This window comes from Corvus kubaryi, unplaced genomic scaffold, assembly GCF_017639235.1.
Source record: "Corvus kubaryi isolate FWS band 111438036 unplaced genomic scaffold, C.kubaryi_AGA036_p1.0 37256, whole genome shotgun sequence".
NCBI classification, from domain to species: Eukaryota; Metazoa; Chordata; class Aves; order Passeriformes; family Corvidae; genus Corvus; species Corvus kubaryi.
Window position 1 is genome coordinate 444,085 of NW_024581076.1, and position 23,925 is coordinate 468,009.

The following is a 23,925-nucleotide window of genomic DNA, read 5'->3' on the forward strand; positions in this document are numbered from 1 at the left end:
CTTGGTAGAGTTGAAAGCATTAAGACATTTTACAGCTTCAGTACTGAAACCTGTATTCTTGTGTCCAACTATGACTCCCAATTCAGAGTTTTCAACTGTATCCACAGCAGACTGTAAGTAAGTACAACTGCCACTGTGCTGAGACTGTGTCCATATTCATACCTGCATACTACTATAAATTTACTTCTCAGCAAAATTCAAACCAAAGAGATGGAGTTTTCTACAAAAGACATAACTGTCATTTTTATTATCATCCCAAAAAGAAAACAGAGTTTGAGAGTTTTAGAAAGAACTTGCACTTTCAGGCAGTACTTTAGAATATCAGACCCTCTAGTCTAGTGCATCAAGCAATTTAACAGACATATTATACCAAATTTGGTGCTGCTAGAAAAAAAACAAACCAAACCATTTCACAGAAGTGCAAATAGAAGGCAAGCCATCATTTACAGAGAAATATCATATAGAGAAAGCCTTGCAAACTGCTTTCCATTTTCTTCACAAACTTCCATAGTCTCTCTTGCATAGTGAGCCAGAAATCACTTACTTCTTCTTGATGTTGCAGGGCTCATGAATGGATCATCCTGCAATTTGCAAAGAGATACACATAACTAAAACCAGCAGGCATTTCAAGTCATAAACAAGTAAAGTCACCTTTAGATCAAACTAGAAAGCCTGGCCATACAATTCCATGCTTTCTGACAGACCTGGTTTTGTTGGTTTTGATATGAAAAAGGTCATCTATTGACTTAAAACACCATGTGACATATGTGCAGAGAATAGAAGTTTATGTCAATATGACCAGAACAGCTACTTTGGAATAAGTAATAATCTATATTTCAGTTGTTAATAAGCAGCACATATCTCAATAAAATTATGTCCACATACACACTGCACATCATAATTTATTGATATTTGCATGAATCAAAAATACTGTTTCTTTTTGCATATTCAAGCAAACATGTAGTATTTTATTACAGGTACAAGAAGAGATAGCACAGTGGGGAGAAGGGACAAGAATGTAGTATTTTCTCTGAAGTGGCCAACATCTGACATTGTTAAGGAATGGATTCTGACCATGCATGTCAGCCTATAAAAACAAACTGCACAATGCTTGACAAAATACAGTGTATTCTATTCAGTGCTAAACTGTGTAAAAATTTCTACTTGTTTAGTTGTGGAAGAAACCATTTCAGTTCAAAGATATGCTGCAAGAACAGACATACTAGACTCGAAGACAGTGTTTTAAATTTTTTAAGAAGTGTACTTAGATAATTTACAACAAAAAAATGCCCTGGAAAAGAGCTGTTTCTAAATGCAACACCAACAACAAAAAAACTTCCTTTCTAAAAGAATAAAATATATAATTAAATGAAAGGATATAGCTAAGCACACTAGAAGAGATTGTAATGACTTTCTCTCCCAGGCAATTCCAGGTCCACATTTCAGTAATGATAATTCACTGACTAAAAATTGAAGGGAAAAAGGATTGGATATTTTCCTGAGGTCCCTTCCAGCCTTATTTTTGATAATTATGCAGGTAATCCAATTAAAGTTGGTTGCAATAATCTAGCCCTGTTAGTGAAAAAAATAATAAATTCAATTTTATTCCGAAATGCTTTACTCAAATAGCCGTAAAAGTGAGCTATAGAAACTTACATGAAATAAAACTAAAAAAATAGTACTATACACCATACCTCGTCTGACTCAAAATCAACTCCTCTAGATGCTTGGCTTTGTGAACCTCTTTTACTAAGTGAAGATGTAGTTGGCAACCTTGAAACATATGAAGAGAAGAAAAATGGCATCAGCATGTTCTCAGTTACCAGACATTCCAGTAACTTCCCCCTTAAGAGTTGGGCCACCAATACACAGAGTAAAAATAAACAGAAATAAGTAAAACAATACAAATTCTCAAAATAACATACTAAAACTAAACCTCTGATCAAGTTTACTTCAATCAGTAATCTAATTTTTTTTGTTACAGAAAGATAACCCACATTAACAAGCAAAAATTTATGTAAATTCTCTAAGCAGTACTATGACTTTCCTAAAAATCTGGTAGTCAATCAGATCCTCAGACTCTGCTAACCGCCAGTCAGAAATAAGGCACTCATGGTTGCATTCCTGAACCAAACATACTGACCTTTGGTTTACTTTGGAAGAAGGAGGAACAAAAGAAGCATCTTCTGGATCAGAATCAACATCTACAATATCCTGAAAAAGAAGTGTATTAAAGTCTTCCATGGAATTTATTCTTACAGAGAGAGTGCATAATGCTTCAGTACTATAGCACAGAACCCCTGATTTTTTCCAACTATACACCTATTTAGTTACAATAATATACACTTGAGAGAGTCCCAGACTAGAACTGCACAAATTTGCAAATACAGCACAAGTTTATTCTTCACATCTTTGAGCTTGCAGAACCCACGAAAACACTCATGTGTTATATACATGATATATATGTGATATATACACCTCGTATCTTAGACTATGGTCACAAATAAAACCTGGCTTTTCTCAGGCAAACACCATAAAAAAAAAAAGGATACAAAAGGTCTCCAAATTAACATGCAGAAACTTCATGCTGGAACTGATCGCTTGGGAACATCTGCTGATCTAGGCTAACATTTTGACCATGCATTTATTTTTCAAATCAACAGTAAAAGACAGCACAACTTCACTCTTACAAGAAGCTGCTTACCTCAGAGTAAGACTGGAATGAATTTAAAGAGTGGTCTGTTTTTGAAGACCTAAAGGCTGGAATAAAACATATGCAGTATTTTTTTAAATGCTCACACAATTAAATGCAAGCAACATTATATTGTTCTTTTTATTTAAGACCTGCCTAGCACGCATTTCCACTGCAAAATACTGTAAAACAAACAAACAAACTATCCCAAAACACAAATTGTGTCAACCCAGGGATATAACCCTCTGTGCAGCTGCTTCCCAGCCTGGCTGAAAAACCACCAGTAACATTGGTTCAGAGGAAGTGAAAAATATTACTATAATTGAAATTCCTGTATATCTAACATTTTAGACATGAACACATCTGCTAAAATTCATTTGTCTGCAATATTTTAGGTCATTTTCTAATCAATTTAAAATTAAGGTAATTTGCTGATTTTTTTATTAAAATTCCGTCTAACTTGGGGTATTTTGTGGGGGATTTATGTGTAGATTAGTGAGCAGTGTTTTTTTCTTTAATACTCAGATTACCTGTCCTGTTCCCTCAGTGCCTGTCCTCTAGTGCAAGGAAGAGCTACTCTCACATACATAGGCTGCTTAAAGATATGGTTTTCTTCTCTAATAAAAACAGGCATTTATAAAACTTGCTACAATGTAAGGCTAAATTAAAGTTTACTAACTTGTAAACATCAGTCAAATTTAACTTTTTATCCCCTGAGGAATATTCTGCCTAAAATGTTCTTTCTATACTTATTCCTTAAGAAACTGCATACAATAAAATGCTTCGTATTTCCAGTTCTAGCCAGAAGTTCCTAACACATTTCATTTTAGCCCATGACAGAAGAATATTACTATTCTTTTTTTCCTTTTCTTTTTTCTTTCTCTCATCACTGTTAGTTATTCTATTTCATTAGCACTGAAAGAATCTCTCACAGCTGAAATGGACTGATAGCAAAAAAAAGGCAATTAAGACACTTCATCATTAAGCAAACACCTTCACTACAATTTGAGAGAGCAGATTAGAGTAACAGACAGATCACACGCCTACCATCCATGATAGACATATTCTTGGCAGGCACAGATACAGGCTTGTAGGATCTGCTGCTAGAAGCTGATTCTTGGCTAGTGGTTCCTGTAGAGATAACAAACAAAATGCAAATCTGTTCAGCAGTTCATTTTTTCTCCTCTTTAGTCTATCATTACTGAGTGGGAAGTCACTTTAAAAAATCTACATACAATCCTCTTTACTCCTTACTTTCTCCTTGAATCAAAGGCCTCCTTACATGCAGAAGAACTGCTCTGGGTCAAGTACTCAAAGACAGACACAACCTCTTAACACACAGGGCCCTGCTCTGATGGGATCACAACAGTGTTGGAGTACAGGTTCACAGAACTAGTTTAAAAGCACTAACCCAAGGTGACAGCCTTTGTTTCAACTCAACGTGCTCTAAGACCTTTGGGCATATTACTGAGACAACTCAAAGGAGTTATTTATTTATATATATATATATATATACACAATGAAAGTACATCTATAATGGAAGTACAACGACCACTGTAAAGTGCACAACCACACACAGTCAAGGAGCTATTTAACTCGTTTTGGTTAGGAAACACTCCCCACTGTTTCAGTCACTAGAAACATTAAAGTCTCTTGCAAATTACATTAGGAGAGAGACAATCTGTACCTCCTCTTTACACTGATCAAACGCGTTACCTTTAGCAATGACAAAGGGCTATCCATGCACTTCATTGCACAGACCTTCCCAATAATGCATCTTTTAGGAGTCTACTGTGTTTCTATAGCTGGGAGGAAAGATATTTTTCTTTTAATGAAAGTGAAAAAGACACAACTTAAGCCTTGTAAGGCAGTCAACTGTATGTAATAGTATACCACAAGTATTTGAGAAGAGTTTTTTTTCCAGTAGGAGTTCTTAAGCAACAAATTCCCACCTGATGGAAGCATCAGAAGAGTCATCTTTCAAAGAAAAAAAGGTCAGGAACTGCAGTACAAAGACTCTGAAGTTTTTCTTACCTCTTCCTCTTCGAGACGAACCTCTTGCTGTTGAATTTTGTCCTCTTGCACCTCTTGCCCTACCTCTTGCTCGACCCCTTCCTCGGCTCAGTGTTGAAGAAAGGCCATCACTTGGATTACCAGTGCCTATCATCTCCGTGTCCATGGAATCTTCATCACTGGAGGCTGCAACCAGAACTTCATCCTCAGATCTGTGGGCTCTGGCCCTGATCATTGCCTGAAATGGAACAGTAATTACTACAGGAAAAAGAATCCTAACTCATGACACACACCATTGTTAAATCGTAGTTGTGTACAATAAATATACACTATAACTATAAATAAAAATGTATAGTTCTAAACCAGTGAGGCTTAGAAGACACAAATCCAGTGTTATGGAAGGCAGGGACATCTGTGAAAATACTGAGTCTATTTAATTAGATGCATACATATACAGTAGTTAGCTAAGCTCTGACAACAGAATGGAACTTGTTAATGTGACACACTGTCAGTGGAGTTTGGTGAACAGCTCAGGTCATCCTGTGTCAGCTACATACATCTGCTCAGAGGAAGCACCCTACGGGCTTCACTGACTTGAACTTTACTGATGACAGTGGGTGCTTAAGACAACTAGTTCAGGTGATATCCCAGATTAGCAGAACTGAATTTCACCCCAGGTGTACTTTCTCTCAAAATTTCATTCCAGTCCCACATAACTTGCAAAGACAAAGGAGCATCCATGCTATCAGTAGCTGGCAATTCTCCTTGGAAATACACATGCAATCTAGGTATGAGTACCTGGGAGAGCTAAGATTTAAGATTGCTGATAAGGACACAGTACCTAAAGGTCTACCAATACTCCCAATTGGTTCCATTAATGCCACCCAATACAGTCCATCCACATGTGATAATGAGATCACAAATAGCTTAAAGCTGAAAGATCTTTCAAAGTCACCTGCCTGGTCTAACCTCAGTTAAAAGCAAGAAATAATGCACATTCAGGTTCACAAATTTGTACAAGAGACCTCAAAAGCCAAATCAAGCAGTAGCTTAGGTACATATTATCCCAAGATTTAAAACAGACTTACTAAGCTTTAAAGGCAGACAGGCACTTTTTGGCAAGGATAATGGTGAAGTACTGCTGAAGCATTGCTAAATGACTGCATTTATATGCAGAAGTCACGACTATTTTTCAGCCTATGTTCAAAATTCAGAGGAATTACCTCACGGACTTCCTTATCCTCTTCTTCAGTATTCTTTTTTCTACTCTCTCTGAATTTTCGCACCTGAATAAAAAAAAAGTTCCCGTCAAAATAAGAGTTCATGTCATACAATAATCAAAACACAGTAAGTGCAAAGCTTTAATCACTGAATCATTAAATCAAGCTCATGTGAGAAGTGAAGAGTGCCAGAATAACTGAAGTTTGTCTGGGGCCCTTTCATGCTGTCCCGACAGTTTAAGAATCTCACATTCTGTTAATAACTGGAGCTACATCACTGGGGTGGAAGAAAGCTCGGGACATGATGGAGATACTGTGTTTAAGAGAAGAAGAGTATACATAATTTTGACAATAACGGACATTGAAATATGAATAACTGGAAAAAGGGGTAGAGATGAAGAACCAAGATAGAAAATAACTATTATGAGAAGAGACAATGTTGCAGTACATGTACAACTAAGGAAGCTCAACTTGACAAATATGGAAAAAGATATGAGGTGTGACAGAAAGAAGGCATTAGTTCTGAAGACAAAACAACAACAAAAAATCCACCCTAAAGTGTCACAGAAAGCCTGCAGGTACTGATTGTTTATGGTCTCTTTCAACCCCTCAGGAATTAAAGCTATCAGTAAGAAAATAGGTAGATGCAGCCTTCCTTCCCCATCAAATACTTCTTTAAACAGTGCACAGATAAGCTGAACAACTTCTTCTACAATTTTGAGTATTACAGCTTAATACATGGGCTTGTGTGGGAGCTCGATGAGATGATAAAAATGTCTATCAAAGGTTGCTCAATACACATAAACCAGACCTATCTCTGCGATACCCTGAGCTGTAAGCAGTCAAGCAGTTAGAAGCAAGTAGAGCACCTGAAGGATAAATTTTCTTTATGCTTGTCCTGTTCTTGTACTCTTCCCCAAGCCAATACAGAAAAGCTATGAAGAGATTTTATCTATCATCTTTCTCACAATAGTGGAAATATGTAGTTTTACATGTATTAGACAGATTTTTTTCTATGTACATGTGTGCAACCTAAACCCCATTTTCAATAAAAGCTTTGAAATCATATACTTAAAACTTCCTCATAAATTAATTTTTCATTTATTAATTGCAGAAAATGACTAGAGGCAAGTGTTGCACATGCTCCACACACAGGCAATCTATTAAACCATGTTTGAGCACTAATTTTTCTACTGTCTTGACCTCTCTTGGGCAATCAACATTAACAGAATATTACCTCCTCATCTATTTTTTCTTCCTCTGCATCCGTGCGACGCTCCTTGAGAAACCTCTGTGTTTTTTCTAGTTGAAATTTCACCAGCTCTTCTATGGCATCTTTTTCCTCTTTGTCCACAAACTCCTGCACTGCTTCTCCCATTCCTCTTTCAGTTAGAAGTGAAAGCTGTACTTTCTTCAGAATTGGGGAAAATAATTTGTTAAGGAGCATTTGCCATTAGAGAAAGCAAGCAATATTCCAGCTGTTTCAGATAAATATTACATTAAAAGTTGGTTGCAAAACCAGTAATGTGCATTGAATATCTCAATCAGAGAAAAGCACAGCAATAAGCAAATGTTACTTGTCATAAACCAGTTACAACTCTCTTGCTACTAGCATGTCACACCTACTTTACAGAGAATTTTCCAAATTAGTCAAAGCAAAAATCTTTATGAACAGTAAAGAAACTGCAATGCTAGTTATTACCTAAAATAAAAACTTCCATGAAATAATGCTGCCCAGAGGAATAAACTTTCTAGTTATTATGAAACAAAATGTTTAAATAAAATAAGCATAACAAAAGAATATTATTTATGCTGTCCTGATACTGACACCTAGCATGTGTCCAAGGTTAGGCAGGATGATGTAATTTGAAGGACCTTCACCTCAAGAGTTCTTGCTCTAAAATTCTTGCTGTTCTGAAATAGCTTCTGCAAGTTATGCTTGATCAACTACATCAAGCATTTGGGCACCTGGCTCACTGATTATTTTTTTATCTCTGAGATGTTACTGCATTGGTACTGGGAAAGGGAAATATACTAGATTTAACAGCAGGGTGGGAAGAAGGCAAATTATTTGGGGTCTCTCTTCCTTCTCCCTGCTCTGCTTTGAATAAAATGTGGAAGTGCACTACAGCTGAGGACACAAACACACTGCAAAGTAACAAGTGACTCCAAGCCAGCTGGTAATAGTAAATGCTACAGTCTCACACTAGCCCTAGAGTAAATTAAGGTAGCTCTTCCCTCAGAGCATGCTGCCTCACATTTTCCTCCTGTACGTGAGTACATGACACGTCACTCAGTACAGGGCAGACACTGCACGTTCACACGACGAGCTACCACACTCTCAAACCAGTGCTTGTTCACATACCTACACCACCTATACACAACAGTTACTTGTTAGTCTGAGACACACTTCATGTGGTAATTCTCAGTTTTATGGGAAATAAATTCACTTCTTGGTGAATGTCAGAGTCTTTTCAGGGCACTCTACTTCCATTAAGAAAAAAAAAAAAAAAAGACCGTATGACATTAAAAAGGGAAATTATAAAAGGAAGAAAAATACCTTCTCTGCTGTCTGGAAATACTGCTTTACAAGGTCTTCCACCCTCAGTGTCATTCCCTCAGCAGGTCTGCTAACCAATTTTCCAAAATTAAGATCAATGTCTAGAATAGAAAAGCACAGTGGCATCATCCACATTTGCAGCTTTTAATTATTAGCATCCCACTGACAACAGCAGGAAAAAAGGTTAATGCAGGCCTCTTAAGAACTGTGGTCCCTTTTATATGTAAAGCTTTTTGTTCTTTTTAGAGTCTATTGATTGGAAACATAGTAATTTGTGCAGACAGCTCCACCTCTAGCAGATATAAAGAGTTCTTATAACTAACACACATCTGGAATTATATCTTGAACACTATGTTCTGAAGGGTCTTATAATTGAACTCTAGAAGATAGAAGAAAATAGAATAGAAGAATAGATAGAAGAAAATCATAGGAGCCATCGAAGCATGGAAGTTTTGTATAAGTAACCCATTTACAAGAAAAGAAATTTTCCTCCTCAGCATGCTGACTGATTTTCAATAGAAAATGCTCATAGCTCATCCCCCATTCTCAGGCAGCAAGGTAGGAATGGCAGAAGAATTAGAGGGATAATCATCTGAGGTTAGCACATACCACACAAAGTAACATAAAGTGCCTACAGACTGCTTTAAGATGTCTACCACATGAAAGCACAAATCATTGCTTTGTTTGAGGGGTTATATAAGCAGCTATGACAAAAGAAACAGTAACAACTTCTGAATTCCTGAAGTCTTAACATCACCTGTACTGAACCACAATGTGCACATGCAAAGAAAACATTGAGCCCTCCATTAGCCACTTCCCTTGTACAGGAGGCTATCTAATACAGCAGTGCAAAAGCCATGGTATCATTTTTATATTCCCTTCCTGAAGCTGACATGCATGCTAAGTAGGAAAAGTAAAATGTATTGGTGAAACACGGTGACAGATGTGGTAGCTACTGTGTATTCTGAAAATGGTAATGAGACTATGCAACTATGAAAAGAGAACACCAAAGCAAAATAAACCAAGACCTATACAGTAAAATTTTAAAAACACCTCACTAAAAGAAGTTTTTATTCATGAAATACTGTTTTGAACTTTATAGAACTGGCAGTATTCATAAAAACTGTCACTGGAATTAGACAATGCACTTACAATGTACTAATATGAACCAGTAGAAGTTTTTTAGCACATTGTGTTCCTGTACAAGCTGAACCTTCATTAGCTACTATTACAAATCCAGTATTTGGACGACAATATCTATTAATCATTTATTAAAAATTCTAGGCACGGTGAGAAATGCTGCAATACTAACAGCTATCATTTGTTTTGCACAAATATTTGAATAGAAACATACCTAGAAGAGACAAGCCAAGAGCACCTCATACACATGATTAATTAGGGAAAAAAAGTGCTGTCCTACCTTTGGACCTTTTTTAAAAATATATGAACATCTCTTAAGCCCATACCCTTCATTACTATTTTAGGGGAAAACAAATGTACTACTACAAAATAAAATTAAAATACAAAGGGAAAAAGCACTATACCCATCTCTTTTCCTTCAGAGTGTCCAAACCAAATAATCTTATTCTAAGAAGTCTCAGGAGTGAGCCACTTAATGCCTTTCATGGTAATTGTCACAGAACCATAGTCTGTGAAACAACAGACCAATCACAGAACCAATCCAGTCTGGCATGGGGCTCTATGTATTACTATAAGCAACTGAGTAAGGTCTGAGGCCAAAGGAAAATGGAACTGTTTAAGAGTAACTGTAAGAAAATGCTGTGCTGAATATCAGAATTTTTTGACAAACCCAGAAACAGAAGAGAAATAATTGTACAATATATACACTTAAATAAGATAATGCATCTTTACTCCTCCTATAACACATTAGGTGGTAGATACCAAGCCTTTGCAAGTGCTGGGCAACAAAATAAAGAAAGAAGAATGAAAACAAAGGCAAGCCAATGATTGCTTCTTTCATAATCACCTTTTTTCTCTTTTTGTTCACGATGCCTGAAAAACTGTATGATGTCTTTTGGGTTAGCCACTCTATGCATGTACTTCTGGCTGAAACGGTGGACACTGAATGGTTCAAAGCCACCTGCATAATTAACCTAAGAGAGGAAGAACAAATTTAAATATGAAACAAACAGAAACAGAGAAGTCACACAACTCAAAACAAATTTGTTATGCTTCAAAGAAAAAATTAGAAGAAGTAAGTCAACCTAAAATTAATGCCTTACTATGCATTAATAATTAGCTAATAACAGCTAATAATAACATTAACAGAATAGCTAATAACAGCTCATATTTATAACTTGTTCCCAATTTGTTTCATTTACTAGCCTTCACAACGGTTTCTGATTAGGTTAGGAACACACACAGGATAATATGATTTAAAAAAACTTCACAGTAAATAGCCACTTTTGATGCCCTTACTCAGGCCAGCAGTGAAGTACACTTATGACCAATCTCATCCTTTACCTTAGAGTACTAGTTACACAGGTAAACAGAAGCATAGTAGGTGATTTATATTTGCCTGTACACAGCAAAAAAAAAATGTATGTATTATGTGTTTACACAAGAAGCATGACTTTGCTCTGAAGCCCTTCACAGTGACCTCTAAAAACAAAGCAATCCAAGCTGAATTTCTTACTCTTAATCTTATAATAGGCTTCTCTGGCTGGCGGGGATTTCCCAAGCGTTCTCTTTCTGCGTTGTCCAGCATCAATTCCACCTGTGAAGGAGAATTAGAAATTCAGCTCCATTTTGTTCTCTTACAGATTCCTGAACATTTCAAGTATAACTTAAAATACATCCAGTTGCAAGAGGAGCTATCAAAATAAATCCTTATATAATGTGCTCTCATTCCTGAACACGTATGTACCAGTATCCAGCCAAAAGCCATTAAAAATGACCAAGAACAACATGACAATGAAAGGTTTATTCTTCAGATACAGTGTAGTCCAGCAGTATCTACACCACTGATCACTCATATTTTATAGCCACTATGCTTTGCTAAATTTCTAGTTCCAGGGAAAAGCAGGAAGAGACTTAAATAAACCTAAGAACTAATCAATTAATAAACTTGCTTAGTTACTTCTGCCACTTCAGACTGCACAGCCAAGCTCTCAGGGTTTAGGTCAATGTATTTATGCTGGTTCCAAAGTGCACATCCAACACTACCCCACTCTTAGGTGCAAGCTTTTGTACAAAGATGATACGACACCCAAAAACCAGTTCCAGCCTACTTTAACAGGTCATCCCCATCAAGGAATCTGGAAGCCAAGGCTGCAGAGTGAATGTCATGGAATTAGCTTCCTATGGAAACACTGTCTGAGTTAGTTTTAATATGGGGCAAGACACAAGATTTCTCATCTTCCAGTCTCAAAACCAGTCACAGATCCCATCCCCTGTCCACACACTGTCATCCATAAACTGTTAGCACCACAAGTTACCTTTTCCATGCAGAACGCCTGTATTGCCTGAGTAACATTAGGATTGTCAGGATTAAAAAGATCTGGATGATCAGCTAGAACAATATCCTCTATATGGAAAGTTCGCACTGTCTCTAGAGCAATCTTCTCCATTTTCATTTTTTTCCCTTTAACATGCAGCAAACCAATGTGTCTAGAAGGAGAAAGGTAACTTACTAGAAGGTAAGAGAACTATGGTATAAATATTTGTTTTCAAATTCATGTTTACTTTTCAGGGACAAAATTTCAAAAGCTATAGGAAGATCTGTACTTCAAGGTTGGCCCTACCAAATTTCCATTTTATTACATTTAGATTGTGCTTGGTGCATACACAAGCACCTGCACTCAGCTCCTTGTATTCCAATTTATCAGGATGTAACTCCTCTTAGCTAAATTCCATTTGCTTCTAATGTTAGATTAAATTGTAAGCAAAGTAAAAGTTTTACCAGGCACTCATTCCATCTACTTTGCTACTTTAAGAGTCATACTCTGAAGCTAATCCACACAGTAACACAACTCTTTCCATACTCTATACAAGTATTTTTCTGTTCTCAACACAACACCTGAGACATGTAAGACAAGGGATAAACAAGAACAAAAAGAAAAGCTCACGCACTTCTTCATGGCTTCTCCAGGGGACAGAGATGTCACCACTGAACTTCCTGGCTGAGAAACATAGAAACGTTGCTGTTCATTTTGGAATGGAGCTATTTTGCACTCATGTTCATGACCCCACACAACAAGATCAATAAAGTCATCTAAAAATTGCTCTGGAATGTAGTTGGTAGCTCCATGTTTGCTCCTGTTCAAGAGAAGAGAAGAGAAGAGTAATGGATGGGCAAGGGAAGAGTAAAGGAGGAGAAAAACATCAGAGTGATTTAAAATAATACAGGAACTCCAGCAATAATATCTGACATACATGTCAGGTCTTCACATTTATTCCTCACACAGTTGTTTAGTGTTTGGTTAAACAAAAAGGCAACTCACACAGCTTGCTATTTTACATAGTTCACTGTTTTCTGCTCCCTTCCTTTTATTTGGACCTCTGTTTTCTTCTTACTTGGCTTACAAGACCTTAGTTTTTTCTATATGAATGCTTTTATAGCACCTCATGGCCATCAGTTTTGGTTGTTTTTTTGTTTTTAAATGGGGGGGTAAAACCCACTGAATTAAACAGACATGGGACACGCCATCCCCAACGCCTTTCTGGAAGACAAGGGAGATGGGGGAGTGAGTTCCTTCAGCCTACTGATAGGCATCAGTACACAGGGTTATCTGAGCTGTATTTGTTTACATCTGCCTCACCATTATTTGAACATGAGGACTGCCCTCTTCTTCAGGAAAAATTAGAAGAAAGTATTTGGAAAAGAACTCTGCCTGTTCCTACTGCCACTGCTGGGAGAAGCCTGTAGGCAGACCAAACACGTTACCTGTCTGCAAAGCACAGCAGTGCAAGGGAACATAGGGTTATTGTTGAACTACAGTTCAAACAAGGATAGAAAATGCAATATGAAGTTTGATGTTCTCCCAGCTGTAACAAGCAGAAAGGACTTAATTATAAGCATATTACACTACAAACCCTCCACTGCCCCTAACTATAAAAGTTTGGGATGAAATTTCCCAACTCCTCTAACTCATTTATTTCATTTTCCTTTATGATTCTTCTCCAAAAAGAGCTGTAAAACAATGTTTTCACTAGTGAAAATCTTAAGAAACCAGCTATTCACAAGAAGCATGAACTAACACAGCTGGCTTGCTCACCTATCCTTTTCCAGGCAGTTTAATGAAGTAACACAGTAAGTCGCTGTAATTCATTCAATACTGTTACCTATTTTGATGAATCACAAACAAGTTAAACCAACTATCTTCATCTTCCTTTGGTCTCAGCATGGTTACTTGCTTATTGACAAACATACGATACAACCTCTCATCTGGAATAGCTCCTGAAGTGGACAAACAACAACAACAAAAAATTTTTGTGTGGTAAACAAGTCTGTATTTTATAGTATTTTTGCCAGAAACTCTATCAAAAAAGCAAGAAGAACAAAATATAGTAGCATTCCAGTACCTAAAGTGGGCTTACAATAAAGCTGGAGAGGGACTTTTCACAAGGGAAAGCAGTGACAGGACAAGGGGGAATGGCTTTAAACTGAAAGAGGATAGATTTAGGTTGGATATCACAAAGTTGTTCTTTACTGTAAGGGTAGTGAGGCACTGGAACAGTTTGCCCAAGAAAGTTGGGTATGTCCCATCCCTGGAAGTCGCTGATAATTTCCTTGATGTTTTTAACTACTAAATAAAAAACCAAACTATCCTTAGCCAGGCTCATGATGCATATCAATAAATCCCATATGGAGTGTCCATAATTTGTATGAGAACAAAAGCTCTCTGAATCAGAGAAAGTCAAAAAGGTTTAAATAATTCTGGCACAAACACAAAGAAACACTCATGAACATCTTCATGCAGCAACACTGGTACTTTAGAAAGTTGTTGCATTTCTCAGTAACGATTTTGTCATCGAAAACTTTTATATTGTGGTATTAGAGCATTCTACTAACTACTGACCCTTCAAACATCTAGCAAGCTTTTAAAGTATACCATTAAACACACAAAATCATGGCAAACTAGGACTTAACTTATAGCTATAAAAGTTTCTTGGAATTAAAGTGTTTAAGCACTCATAACCAGACAAAACATAAGGGTGAAAAAATAAGATCATAACAGTTAACTTCTCCAGACAGAAAGCAGTCAAAAATAACCATTCTAAGTAAGAAGTGAGGGTAGAGGGGAATTCAGTGGAGAAAATACAAAGAAACAAAACTGAAGTTGAAAATCTATCATAGAACCATTTTAAAGTATGAAACTCTAAAGTTTCTTTAAAGAAACTGAGATTACCCATGGCCAATGTTACTTATGAACCACTTCAAACAGACACGCAAGACATTAGGTTTCTGCTCAGACACCTTATGTTTTTAAATATAACCAAAATGGCACACGAACACAGGGTGTGTAAGTTTTGCCTAAGTAGGATGAAATAAGCTTAATACACAACAGAGAGAATTTAAGAGTGTGATTGCTCTGACCCGATACACAAGCACTGTCTGTGGTTAACTTAAGCACGGTTCATTTAACACCAATAAAAGTACAAAAATCAAGCTTAGCAAGATTTATCTAAATGAGCAAAAAACCCCCAACCCTGTCAGGCAGTGACACACAGCAAGAGGAGAAACCTGACACTGTCACAGAATTGATATGCTTTAATTTAGATTATGTAGAACTTCATGTTTGTTGCAGCCTTATAAGTTTGTTCCAACTTTATTTAGACCTATTAAATTTCAGTAATACATGAACAGTCTAGTCACAGTCTGGCAGACAAACACTTACCCAAGCCATACAGAGCAATTTTTGTTCTACCCTTACGCAGTAAAATAGGACTAATATCTATTTTCTCCACAGAGGTTGAACGTCCAAAGTGATTCAGCAGTCCTGCACAGCTTAAAACATCCAATGCACACAGTGCATCTGCCTATAACAAATATTAAGAAACAAATATAAAAATTTGAACAGAACATTTAGTGTTTAATGTCTAAATGAAAGTCTCAAAAGTAAGAGTGAGTATCTTTCCTTAAGTAACTTCTGCAGCTGAAAAACCCCATCACATATACTAGGGGCTTTGTTAGTACTCAAGAGTACAGAAGAAAATCCCTTTCCTTACAAGTCATGCTTCATTTGAACAATGTGCAATTAAATATTAAACCATTCAAAAAAAAAAAAAAAAGAAAAAGAAAAACCCCACAGAAAAACACCCAAACCAGCCCGTCTCTAAACTACTACAAAAATTATCTGGTTAAGCTAACTAACTCATAATAAGTTCAAAGTTAAACTCCTGCTAGAACACTCATCTCCATGATACACTGCTATTTCACATAAAATGCAAAATTATTAATTCAACACATGCAGTTTAATGCTTTCTAAACATCCTTTTCCTGCTTACTTTCAGTAGCTTGTTTTTAAGCTACCATTTCACTATTATTAGATTATCCTCCTTGAAAATGGATGATGCATGTCAATTACATATGCAAAAACCAAACTATCAAAATTCTCCTTCTTTAAGAAAAAAGCTTTCAGTCACTACAGATGGAATGTTTCAGAAACTTTCTGAAAGACTGCCACTTCTTGGCATGAAAAGTCATTCTGTTCTCAATGACAGAAACCTACATAAATTAAGAAATTAAACACAGTTCATATGGATCTCTTATTTCCATTTGCTTTTTAATGTCACACTTAACTTGTTGTCACTTATTAATAAAATTCCTAAAGATACACAAAATATTTACACAAAGAGTGGAGCAACTGACTAAAACTAGTGTGATCTCCAAGAACTTTATTTCTATACAAGTCTCTCTACTGCTATATCTCTGTAATGCAACAGTACAATTATGATAATAATTACCCCTGTGGGATCATCATGATTGCCATGAATACTAAAAACTGGAAGAGAAATGTTGAGATTTTCATCTTGATAATTCACCCATGGAAACCTGTACAAAAAGAGGAAAAGAAGTTAAACTGTATCTGCAAATTTGTGTATGATTCTCAATATTCTCCTCAAACTAACTTCATCACAAATAGATCATGGCTGCAGAACAAATGAGAAAGAAGTGATTATGAATAAGCCTAAGGTTAATCTTAAGCATAAGAAGATTCTTACTCACGGACTGGAATGACACTTCCCATGGGGAACAGGGTAGCATAAACCCCTATTTTTTTAGAACAAGCCATGAAAAGAATTGTACAAAAAATTGTGTGGCAGTAGTGGATTAGGCTGTGCAACCTGTGCTTACACACAGGGAACTCTGCTAGTTTTACCAAAACAACTTATGTGAACTGGCTTACTTGTATTGTACTTGCAAAATGGAAACTATGTATTACATAAATACATCAAGAATCACAGCACATTCAGAAATTTCTCAAAATATTGTACGCATTCCTTTACAGACTTGGATGTCAGGTGAAGTTATCCTGTAAACCGTCCCACACAGACAGGCCTAAAAATTCCAGGTTCCAGTCATGGAGGACATAAATTAAAAATCACAACAAACTCACCCAATACACAAACCAAGCCTTACATGACAATTTATAGTAACATACTTACTTGCTGTGATGAAAATTAACTGCCTGATCACTCAAAATTTCAAACTGAACAGGACGATCACCCATGCAGTATTTTCTTAGCGACTCCAAACAAGAGTGTACTGTTTTTCTGGAGGGTTTGTTGTCATGAAAAAGGTCCCCACCTAATAAAATAAAGTCCACCTGCATGTAACAAAAAGCTTCATTATTTTAATACAACATTTTGTATTACCTTGGAAGACTTCTAAGCAAATTGTTTAAATTATTTCTTCTAGAGAGTTCCACATACTTCCTCATATCTGAGGAAGTATACTTCTAGCTAAAAGGAATTAGTAGTAATAGAAACAATACTTAACTTCCTTATGAAAAAAAAAAATTAAATTATTAATTAAAACAAAATCAACCCCAAAAAGACCCATTCATGAAGAGCCATAGGAGAAAACAACTGAGAGTGGTAAAAAAAGGATCAGTGTACTATTGTAATAAAGGTCTCCAAATGGGCTCCTGAACATTTTTTGACAGGCATGAAAAGCTACTTTGTTTTTTCACTGCTGCACTACCTAGTGGGAAGAAATCAGTAGCTATCACCACATTATTTTGAGAAGGTACTAGATGCAGTTTCTGCATATATTGCATATATTTAGCTTTTGGAAAAGTATTAGGAAAAAAACCTCATCAAAATTACAAAGAATCTGACTAACAAACATCCAGTCCTTAAAAATGGAATCATAGAATCGTTTAGGTTGGAAAATACTCCAAGATCATCAAACCCAGGTGTCAACTCAGCACTGCCAAGGCCAACACGAAAGCATGTCCCCAAGTTTTAAATACCTCAAGGGATGGTGACTCCACCACTCTCCCGGGCAGCCTGTTCCAGTGCTTGACAATCCTTTCAGGGAAGAAATCTTTCCTAATATCCAGTCTAAACCTTTTCTGGCGCAACTTTAGGCCATATGCTCTAGTCCAATTGCTTGTTCCTTCACAGAAGAGCTCAACTCCCACCTGGCTACAACCTCCTTTCAGGCAGTTGTAGAGAGCAATACAACTCTGAGCCTTCTTTTCTCCAGGCTTCCTCAGCCACTCCTCATCAGATTTGTGCTCCAGACCCTTCCCCAGCTCCTCTGCCCTTCTCTGGACACGCTCCAGTGCCTCAATGTCCTTCTTGTAGTGAAGGGCCCAAAACTGAACACAGGATTCGAGAGTGCCAAGTACAGGGGGACAGTCACTGCCCTGGTCCTGCTGGCCACACTATTGCTGATACAGGCCAGGATGCCATTGGCCGCCTTGGCCACCTGGGCACACGCTGGCTCATGTTCAGCTGCTGTCAACAAACTCAGGCCCCAGAGATGCAGCAGGCTTCCCTAAGAAGCGAATCCAGTCTGCATATTGGGCCTTCTGTTCCCATTAGAAAGCAGTCTCCCATAACAACCCATCTTTTTTCTTCATGGAAGGAGTTTTGATATTGGGCACAGGCAACTTAACCTCAGCAATACCTCTATGCTAGATGAACCACTGTTCTTGTTCAGTTTCACTCGCAGAGCCTCAAACCTGTTATGCCAGGGCATGTGGAGAGGTGGGGCAGTCCCGGAGGAGATGCACCTGCTGTGCTGGGCAGGAACTTGTTGCCATTGCCCCCTCTCCCTTAATTCAGTGAGTTCATCCAGAGGGAGTGAGGACACGGAATCCCCTGTATCATGTGTCCTGTCTGCCTGTCAGGCCTGCCCCAAGGAATGCAAGGTGTGATTCCAGTAGTCTCTCTCACACACACTCCCTGATACTCCTCAACTGGAGCTGTGTCTGAACAGAGAGCTCCATCTGGGCAGCTCTGTCAGTCGTGGTGGATGCAGAGAAATGCCATGGGTTTCTGCCGGATAGACACCGCTGCTCCCTGGTGGAGCTGGCAGGGCTCAAGGGCCCTTCTTGCACAGAATGTCATGCCACGGCATGTGTGTTTACCATGTTGGAGGTGCTCCTGCTTGCTGCCACTCCCCAGGAGCTTCTTTCACAGGTGGGGGGGGAGTACTTGGCTGCCACTGCTCCTGACCTCACCCAGGTCCCATCAGCCGCTGCGGGCTCCTGGAAACTCCCAACTCCAACTTTCGGCTCCCCCCGACGTTGTCCCGGTTCAGGAAGTCCCCCTGTCCTGTCCACCACACTACAGGATTTTGCTGGCGATTGCACAGGCACCGGAGCTGCTCGACACCAGAGCTGCACACTTCAGCGACTCAGCACTGCACCACACTTCAAAAGCTTCTAACAAATCTCTGCTGATTTGTCAGACTGTATATCACTACTCTCACTCTCCTCAATTATTTTTCCTCCTTGCAGTGACAAACCCTCTCTAAATACCACTGAAACTGGTGCAGGCAATCCCAAAACACTGCTAATGCCACCAAAGTCACGATTCAGTAAGAATGCTCTAACAGAGAAACAGGCCTTCCTTTTACTAAAACAGAAACGAAACTGAACGTAACCAACAGTTCAGCCATTTGATTTGGTGTTACTAGAGACTGTATCAGGACTAAGCTTTACAGCTTCTGGCAGATTGGACCATATTTTCAACAGCCCCAGTCCTCCCCTCTCCAAAAAGTAGCACTTACTTCATTTTTTCGAGCGTGGTCCAGGATTTCATTGAAAGTTACAAATGTATCATTTCCACGTACTGGATCCTTCTCCAAATAGCCAAGATGAATATCAGTAGCAACGAGTATTTTAAAGGTATCTTCATCATCTCTGAAGAAGACAGGAAAACTTGTGTCAGAGAGCAATACACATAGGGAATTTCAACACAGTCTTCAATAAGGTACGTTGATCCGTCCAAAGTCATGAAACGCCGAGATTTGCCATCCAACTCTACCAAGTATCAGTCCTATAAGAGTGTCAAAGTATTTCACTGTTTGTATTGCAAACAGCACATCTCCAAAACAGCCAATTGGAAGATTTGTTTATCCCAGTCATTCTGCTCTCTTAAAGAGCTGCAAGCATTCCCCTGAAATATGTAATTAAAAACGAAAGAATCCTTAGTATGCTTTTCGCTTTAAAAAATACTCGTTGAACAGCCTAATTCTCTCTTTGTACTGGTAATCTACACGTGTATGAAGGCAAGCATGGTGATCATTAGGACCTGAGGGAAAGCACAACTGATGGTCCCAGCTCTTCTTAACTCACCCCAGACATACACAACACTTGCTGTGTGATGTGCCAGGACGGCACGGAGCTGCAGACAGGGGGAACTTACTGTGAGTTGACGGTGCTCATCCTCGTGCCAAGGCTCCTCAGGGGAAGGCTCTGGCACAGCGCAGTCAGTCAGCTCCTCTCTTCACAGACGGTACGCGAAGCGCAAGAGACAAAACCAGGCGCTGGGTCAGCGCAGGGAGCACAGTGAAAGGCAAGCACAGTGCACGATCACGGACCCAGCTCTATCACCCGCCCCGCTCCCGCTCCCGCCGCTGCTCCGGCCGGGCACCACCCCGGCCCTTCCGTCACGTCCGGCGGCCACGCGGCCCGGAAGCGCTCTCCGGGCCCCGCCTCCCCGGAGCCGCCGGCCGTGCTGGGGCCGCAGGTACCGGAGCAGAGCGGGGCGGATGGGAGACCTGCGGGGCGAGCGGGGATCGCTCGGTCTCTTGCGGGGCGGCGCGGCGCGGCGCGGCCTGCCCGGGGTGATGTGGGCCCGCGGAGGGAAGCGGGGCCGGTGCTGCGGGCCGAGCCGGGCCCTTGGGGCGGAGCAGAGACCCTGCCCCAAAGTCCGGGCTGCTCTCCAGACGCTTTGTTAGTAAAGTGAGCAGCGTTTGGAGTGCGGTCAGCGAACCCCCGCACAGTGTTGCACTGCCAGTCCGAAGGTGGTGCCGATCGGGCATCGGGATAACACGGTGCTTTTCTAGCATGGATATTATCTGGGAGTATTGGCAGACCTGGGAAAGCCCGAGTTAGTGGAGGAACACTGAGTTTGATCTTGAGTTTTGCTGTTTGTTGACGTCCACATCATGCATCAGATGGTTTTATTGACAGTGCACCGATAACAGTTACAGTTACTGTAAATATTGTTGTACATCTGCTGCTCACAGATCCTGACTGAAAATGAATAAAGACAAGCAAGCTGATGAAGATGATGATGACAACGAGCTGTTCGAAGACTTCACGGAGCATTTTAACCAACTTGAGCTGCTGGAGACGCACAGGCATTTGATTCCTGTAGGAACTCAGAGCTGTTGGTCAGGACAGTCTGATGATGACGATGATGAGCAAGAAAGAAGTGAGGAATGGTGCGAAATGCAAGAAAAGAAAATGGAAAAAAATCCAGAGAAATTGCTACTCTGGGCAGCTGAAAACAATCGGGTAAGGTACTTGCTCTGTTCGTATGTATCATTTACAAGAATGTTCTTTTGAGCATACATTTATAATCTCATCCAGAAACAAAAATTTACCTCCTTTCTTTCTCTGAGCTGTTTTGATCTGGTTTTGCGAGCCACTGTATGTAAAACATCCCCCTTTGTAGGCGACACACACTAAAACATCTCTGGATCCACTGGCTTTTAGAACAAAATTTTGATTTCAGTTCAAAGTTCAAGTAATAGCACTTTGCTTTAACTTCTATAAACTGAAAGCATTCTAGGCTCTTCAAGGCAAATAAGCCTTTTAACTGGGGTGGAGAGTATCTGAAATTTTTTTGTTTCAGAAGCTCCATATGCAGATAACAAATGACTATTTTTATATATTTTTATGGAATAAAACCCTTCAACTTTATTGTTGAAAGTGAGGAAGAGATGACCAAGATTCCTTTTTTTGTAGCTGACTACACCCATGTGTACATTTATTTTTATTAGTTGCCTTACTTACACACAAAAGCTCTATCTGCAGTTCTGTGGAGGTACATATGTCTTCACAGTAAAGAGGGGAGGCAAAGAGGTGTAAGGGAAGGTACTCCTAAAGGTATATGATGTTCATGCTGTGGCTCTTTAAAACAACCCATGCAAAACAAATGAAAAAACCACAAAATCCTCCATCCTAGTAACAATAATTGGATTCATTTTAAAATCCCTTGTTACACTTAAGTGCTTTTGACTCTGACAGAAATTGCTTTTCCATAAAGCTTCAGGACCATGAAAGCCATACATCATGTTTCGTAGAATCACGTGAAGTTCCCTGTTTTCTTTAAACAGCTGAGTACTGTGAAGAGGCTCCTGACGGAAAAGCTGGCTCCAGTGAATGCTCGTGATGAAGATCAGTACACTCCTCTCCATCGAGCTGCCTACAGCGGGCACTTGGATGTTGCACACGAATTGGTGGCCCAAGGGGCCGATGTTCACGCACAGACCGTGGATGGCTGGACGCCCCTGCACAGCGCCTGCAAGTGGAACAACACCAGAGTGGCTGCATTCCTGCTCCAGCAGGGTGCAGACATCAACGCACAGACAAATGGTCTGCTGACACCCCTGCACATTGCTGCAGGAAACAAAAACAGCAGGGAAACCCTTGAACTCCTGCTGATGAACCGCTATGTGAAGCCAGACTTGAAAAACAACTTGGATGAAACTGCCCTTGACATTGCAAGGAGGACTGATATATATCACTACCTTTTTGAAATTGTAGAAGACTGCATAAATGCAGTGTCCCCATAAAAGCTTGTGAATGTGAGGTTCTCTGCCTCTTTCTTGTTAGTGTTCTGCATGCCCATCGGTGGTGGTCTGTCTCTTTCAATGAGGTTTTAATGTAAGATACTTCAGTATTCTCCTCAGGCAAAATGTCACTTCCTGCAGCGCAGCCCAGTGGTCACGCTCGTACTTTGAAGCGTTACTGCTGTTAGTCAAGGTAGTCAGAAAGTCTCAGTAATTTCTGTGAGTTTCCATTGAATTAGTGCAGATTTGCAGAGGCCTTTGTAAGTTGTCTCTAGTGTCAAAGCAGGAGGGAAAACTGGAATATTTACTTGATGTGGAAAAATTCTGGCTTGGTTATGCAGAGTTTATTACAGCTCACTTGAAAATTATTTTTTGAGAAATTTTAACTTTTTTAAAACTGCATGAAAGCTCAGAATGAATGTAACTTATTTGGGTGATACACAAAATGTTAAATGAACCTGATGTAAGGCTTATTATAAAATAAAATATTTGACCCAAAGTATTTTGTCATATTTTTAATTGAAAGCCCATTTATCAATGCAATTGCCTGCTCATAAATCAAATGCATTATTCATAGGATAAGAAAGTCGTTTTGGTTTATTTTTTTTCCTGGTGCTTTTCAAGGAAGTGACTTTCTATCAACATCCTGTTTACTTTTCCCTTGCAATTAAGTTGCCTAAAAACTTAATGGCAAGAATGTGGCATTAGTTGGAAAAAATGAGCCGCAACCATGTGAGAATAAACAACCAGCATACTGTTGTGTTTGATTTAGTTACAGCTTATTTAGTATTTCTCTCTCAGTTTTGAGTTAGTACACTAAAATTTCCCTGTGGTAAGGGCATGCTGTATGATTTTCAACTTCAACTTTACTATCTGTAATTTAGAAGTGGAGAAAGTTGCTTCTCTGTTAAACAAATTGACCTGAAAATTGAATGTAAGAGCTGAAGTACTGTCACTATGAGAGCTGTAATAAACACTTCACTGTCCCATGCAGATGCCTTACTGAGTGATCCCAGGCTCCTTCCACTAAAACATATGAAGCGCAATTGTAGCAGTAGCAGCAGCAGCAGCAGCAGGTTTGGGTTATGTTGGCCCGCATTTGGTGCTCTGATCAAGCTACTGTGGAGGGTGTCTCAGTAACCTGCCTTTTAGAAGCAGTGTGTAATGTTCAACACTTGTTAGATAACGAAGCACAACCTCTAAGCTATGAATGGTG

The 23,925-nt window shown here is 39.0% G+C and overlaps 2 protein-coding genes across 3 annotated transcripts; one reads left to right on the forward strand and one right to left on the reverse strand.

The window, feature by feature from the left end:
- Nucleotides 1–216: 216 nt before the first annotated feature.
- MRE11 (MRE11 homolog, double strand break repair nuclease) lies at nucleotides 217–20,535 on the reverse strand. Of its 2 annotated transcripts, XM_042023722.1 has the most exons (19): nucleotides 20,333–20,535; nucleotides 19,695–19,827; nucleotides 17,117–17,277; nucleotides 16,415–16,502; nucleotides 15,346–15,487; nucleotides 13,790–13,904; nucleotides 12,578–12,763; nucleotides 11,944–12,115; nucleotides 11,142–11,222; nucleotides 10,473–10,599; nucleotides 8,486–8,586; nucleotides 7,163–7,336; nucleotides 5,929–5,991; nucleotides 4,727–4,943; nucleotides 3,740–3,823; nucleotides 2,705–2,760; nucleotides 2,144–2,214; nucleotides 1,695–1,773; nucleotides 217–581 (listed from the first exon to the last, which is right to left on the reverse strand). In XM_042023722.1, exons 1-19 carry the CDS (start codon nucleotides 20,350–20,352, stop codon nucleotides 537–539), a joined length of 2,115 nt encoding a protein of 704 aa, XP_041879656.1. In that variant the 5' UTR covers nucleotides 20,353–20,535; the 3' UTR covers nucleotides 217–536. The 2 variants fall into 2 exon arrangements, with proteins under 2 accessions (XP_041879656.1, XP_041879657.1); XM_042023723.1 differs by lacking the exon at nucleotides 20,333–20,535 and having other exon boundaries at nucleotides 17,117–17,258; nucleotides 19,695–19,781.
- A 49-nt stretch (nucleotides 20,536–20,584) lies between these two features.
- On the forward strand, nucleotides 20,585–23,700 carry ANKRD49 (ankyrin repeat domain 49). The gene is made up of 3 exons (XM_042023725.1): nucleotides 20,585–20,656; nucleotides 21,159–21,429; nucleotides 22,254–23,700. Exons 2-3 carry the CDS (start codon nucleotides 21,172–21,174, stop codon nucleotides 22,710–22,712), a joined length of 717 nt encoding a protein of 238 aa, XP_041879659.1. The 5' UTR covers nucleotides 20,585–20,656; nucleotides 21,159–21,171; the 3' UTR covers nucleotides 22,713–23,700.
- The last annotated feature ends 225 nt before the right edge of the window (nucleotides 23,701–23,925 follow it).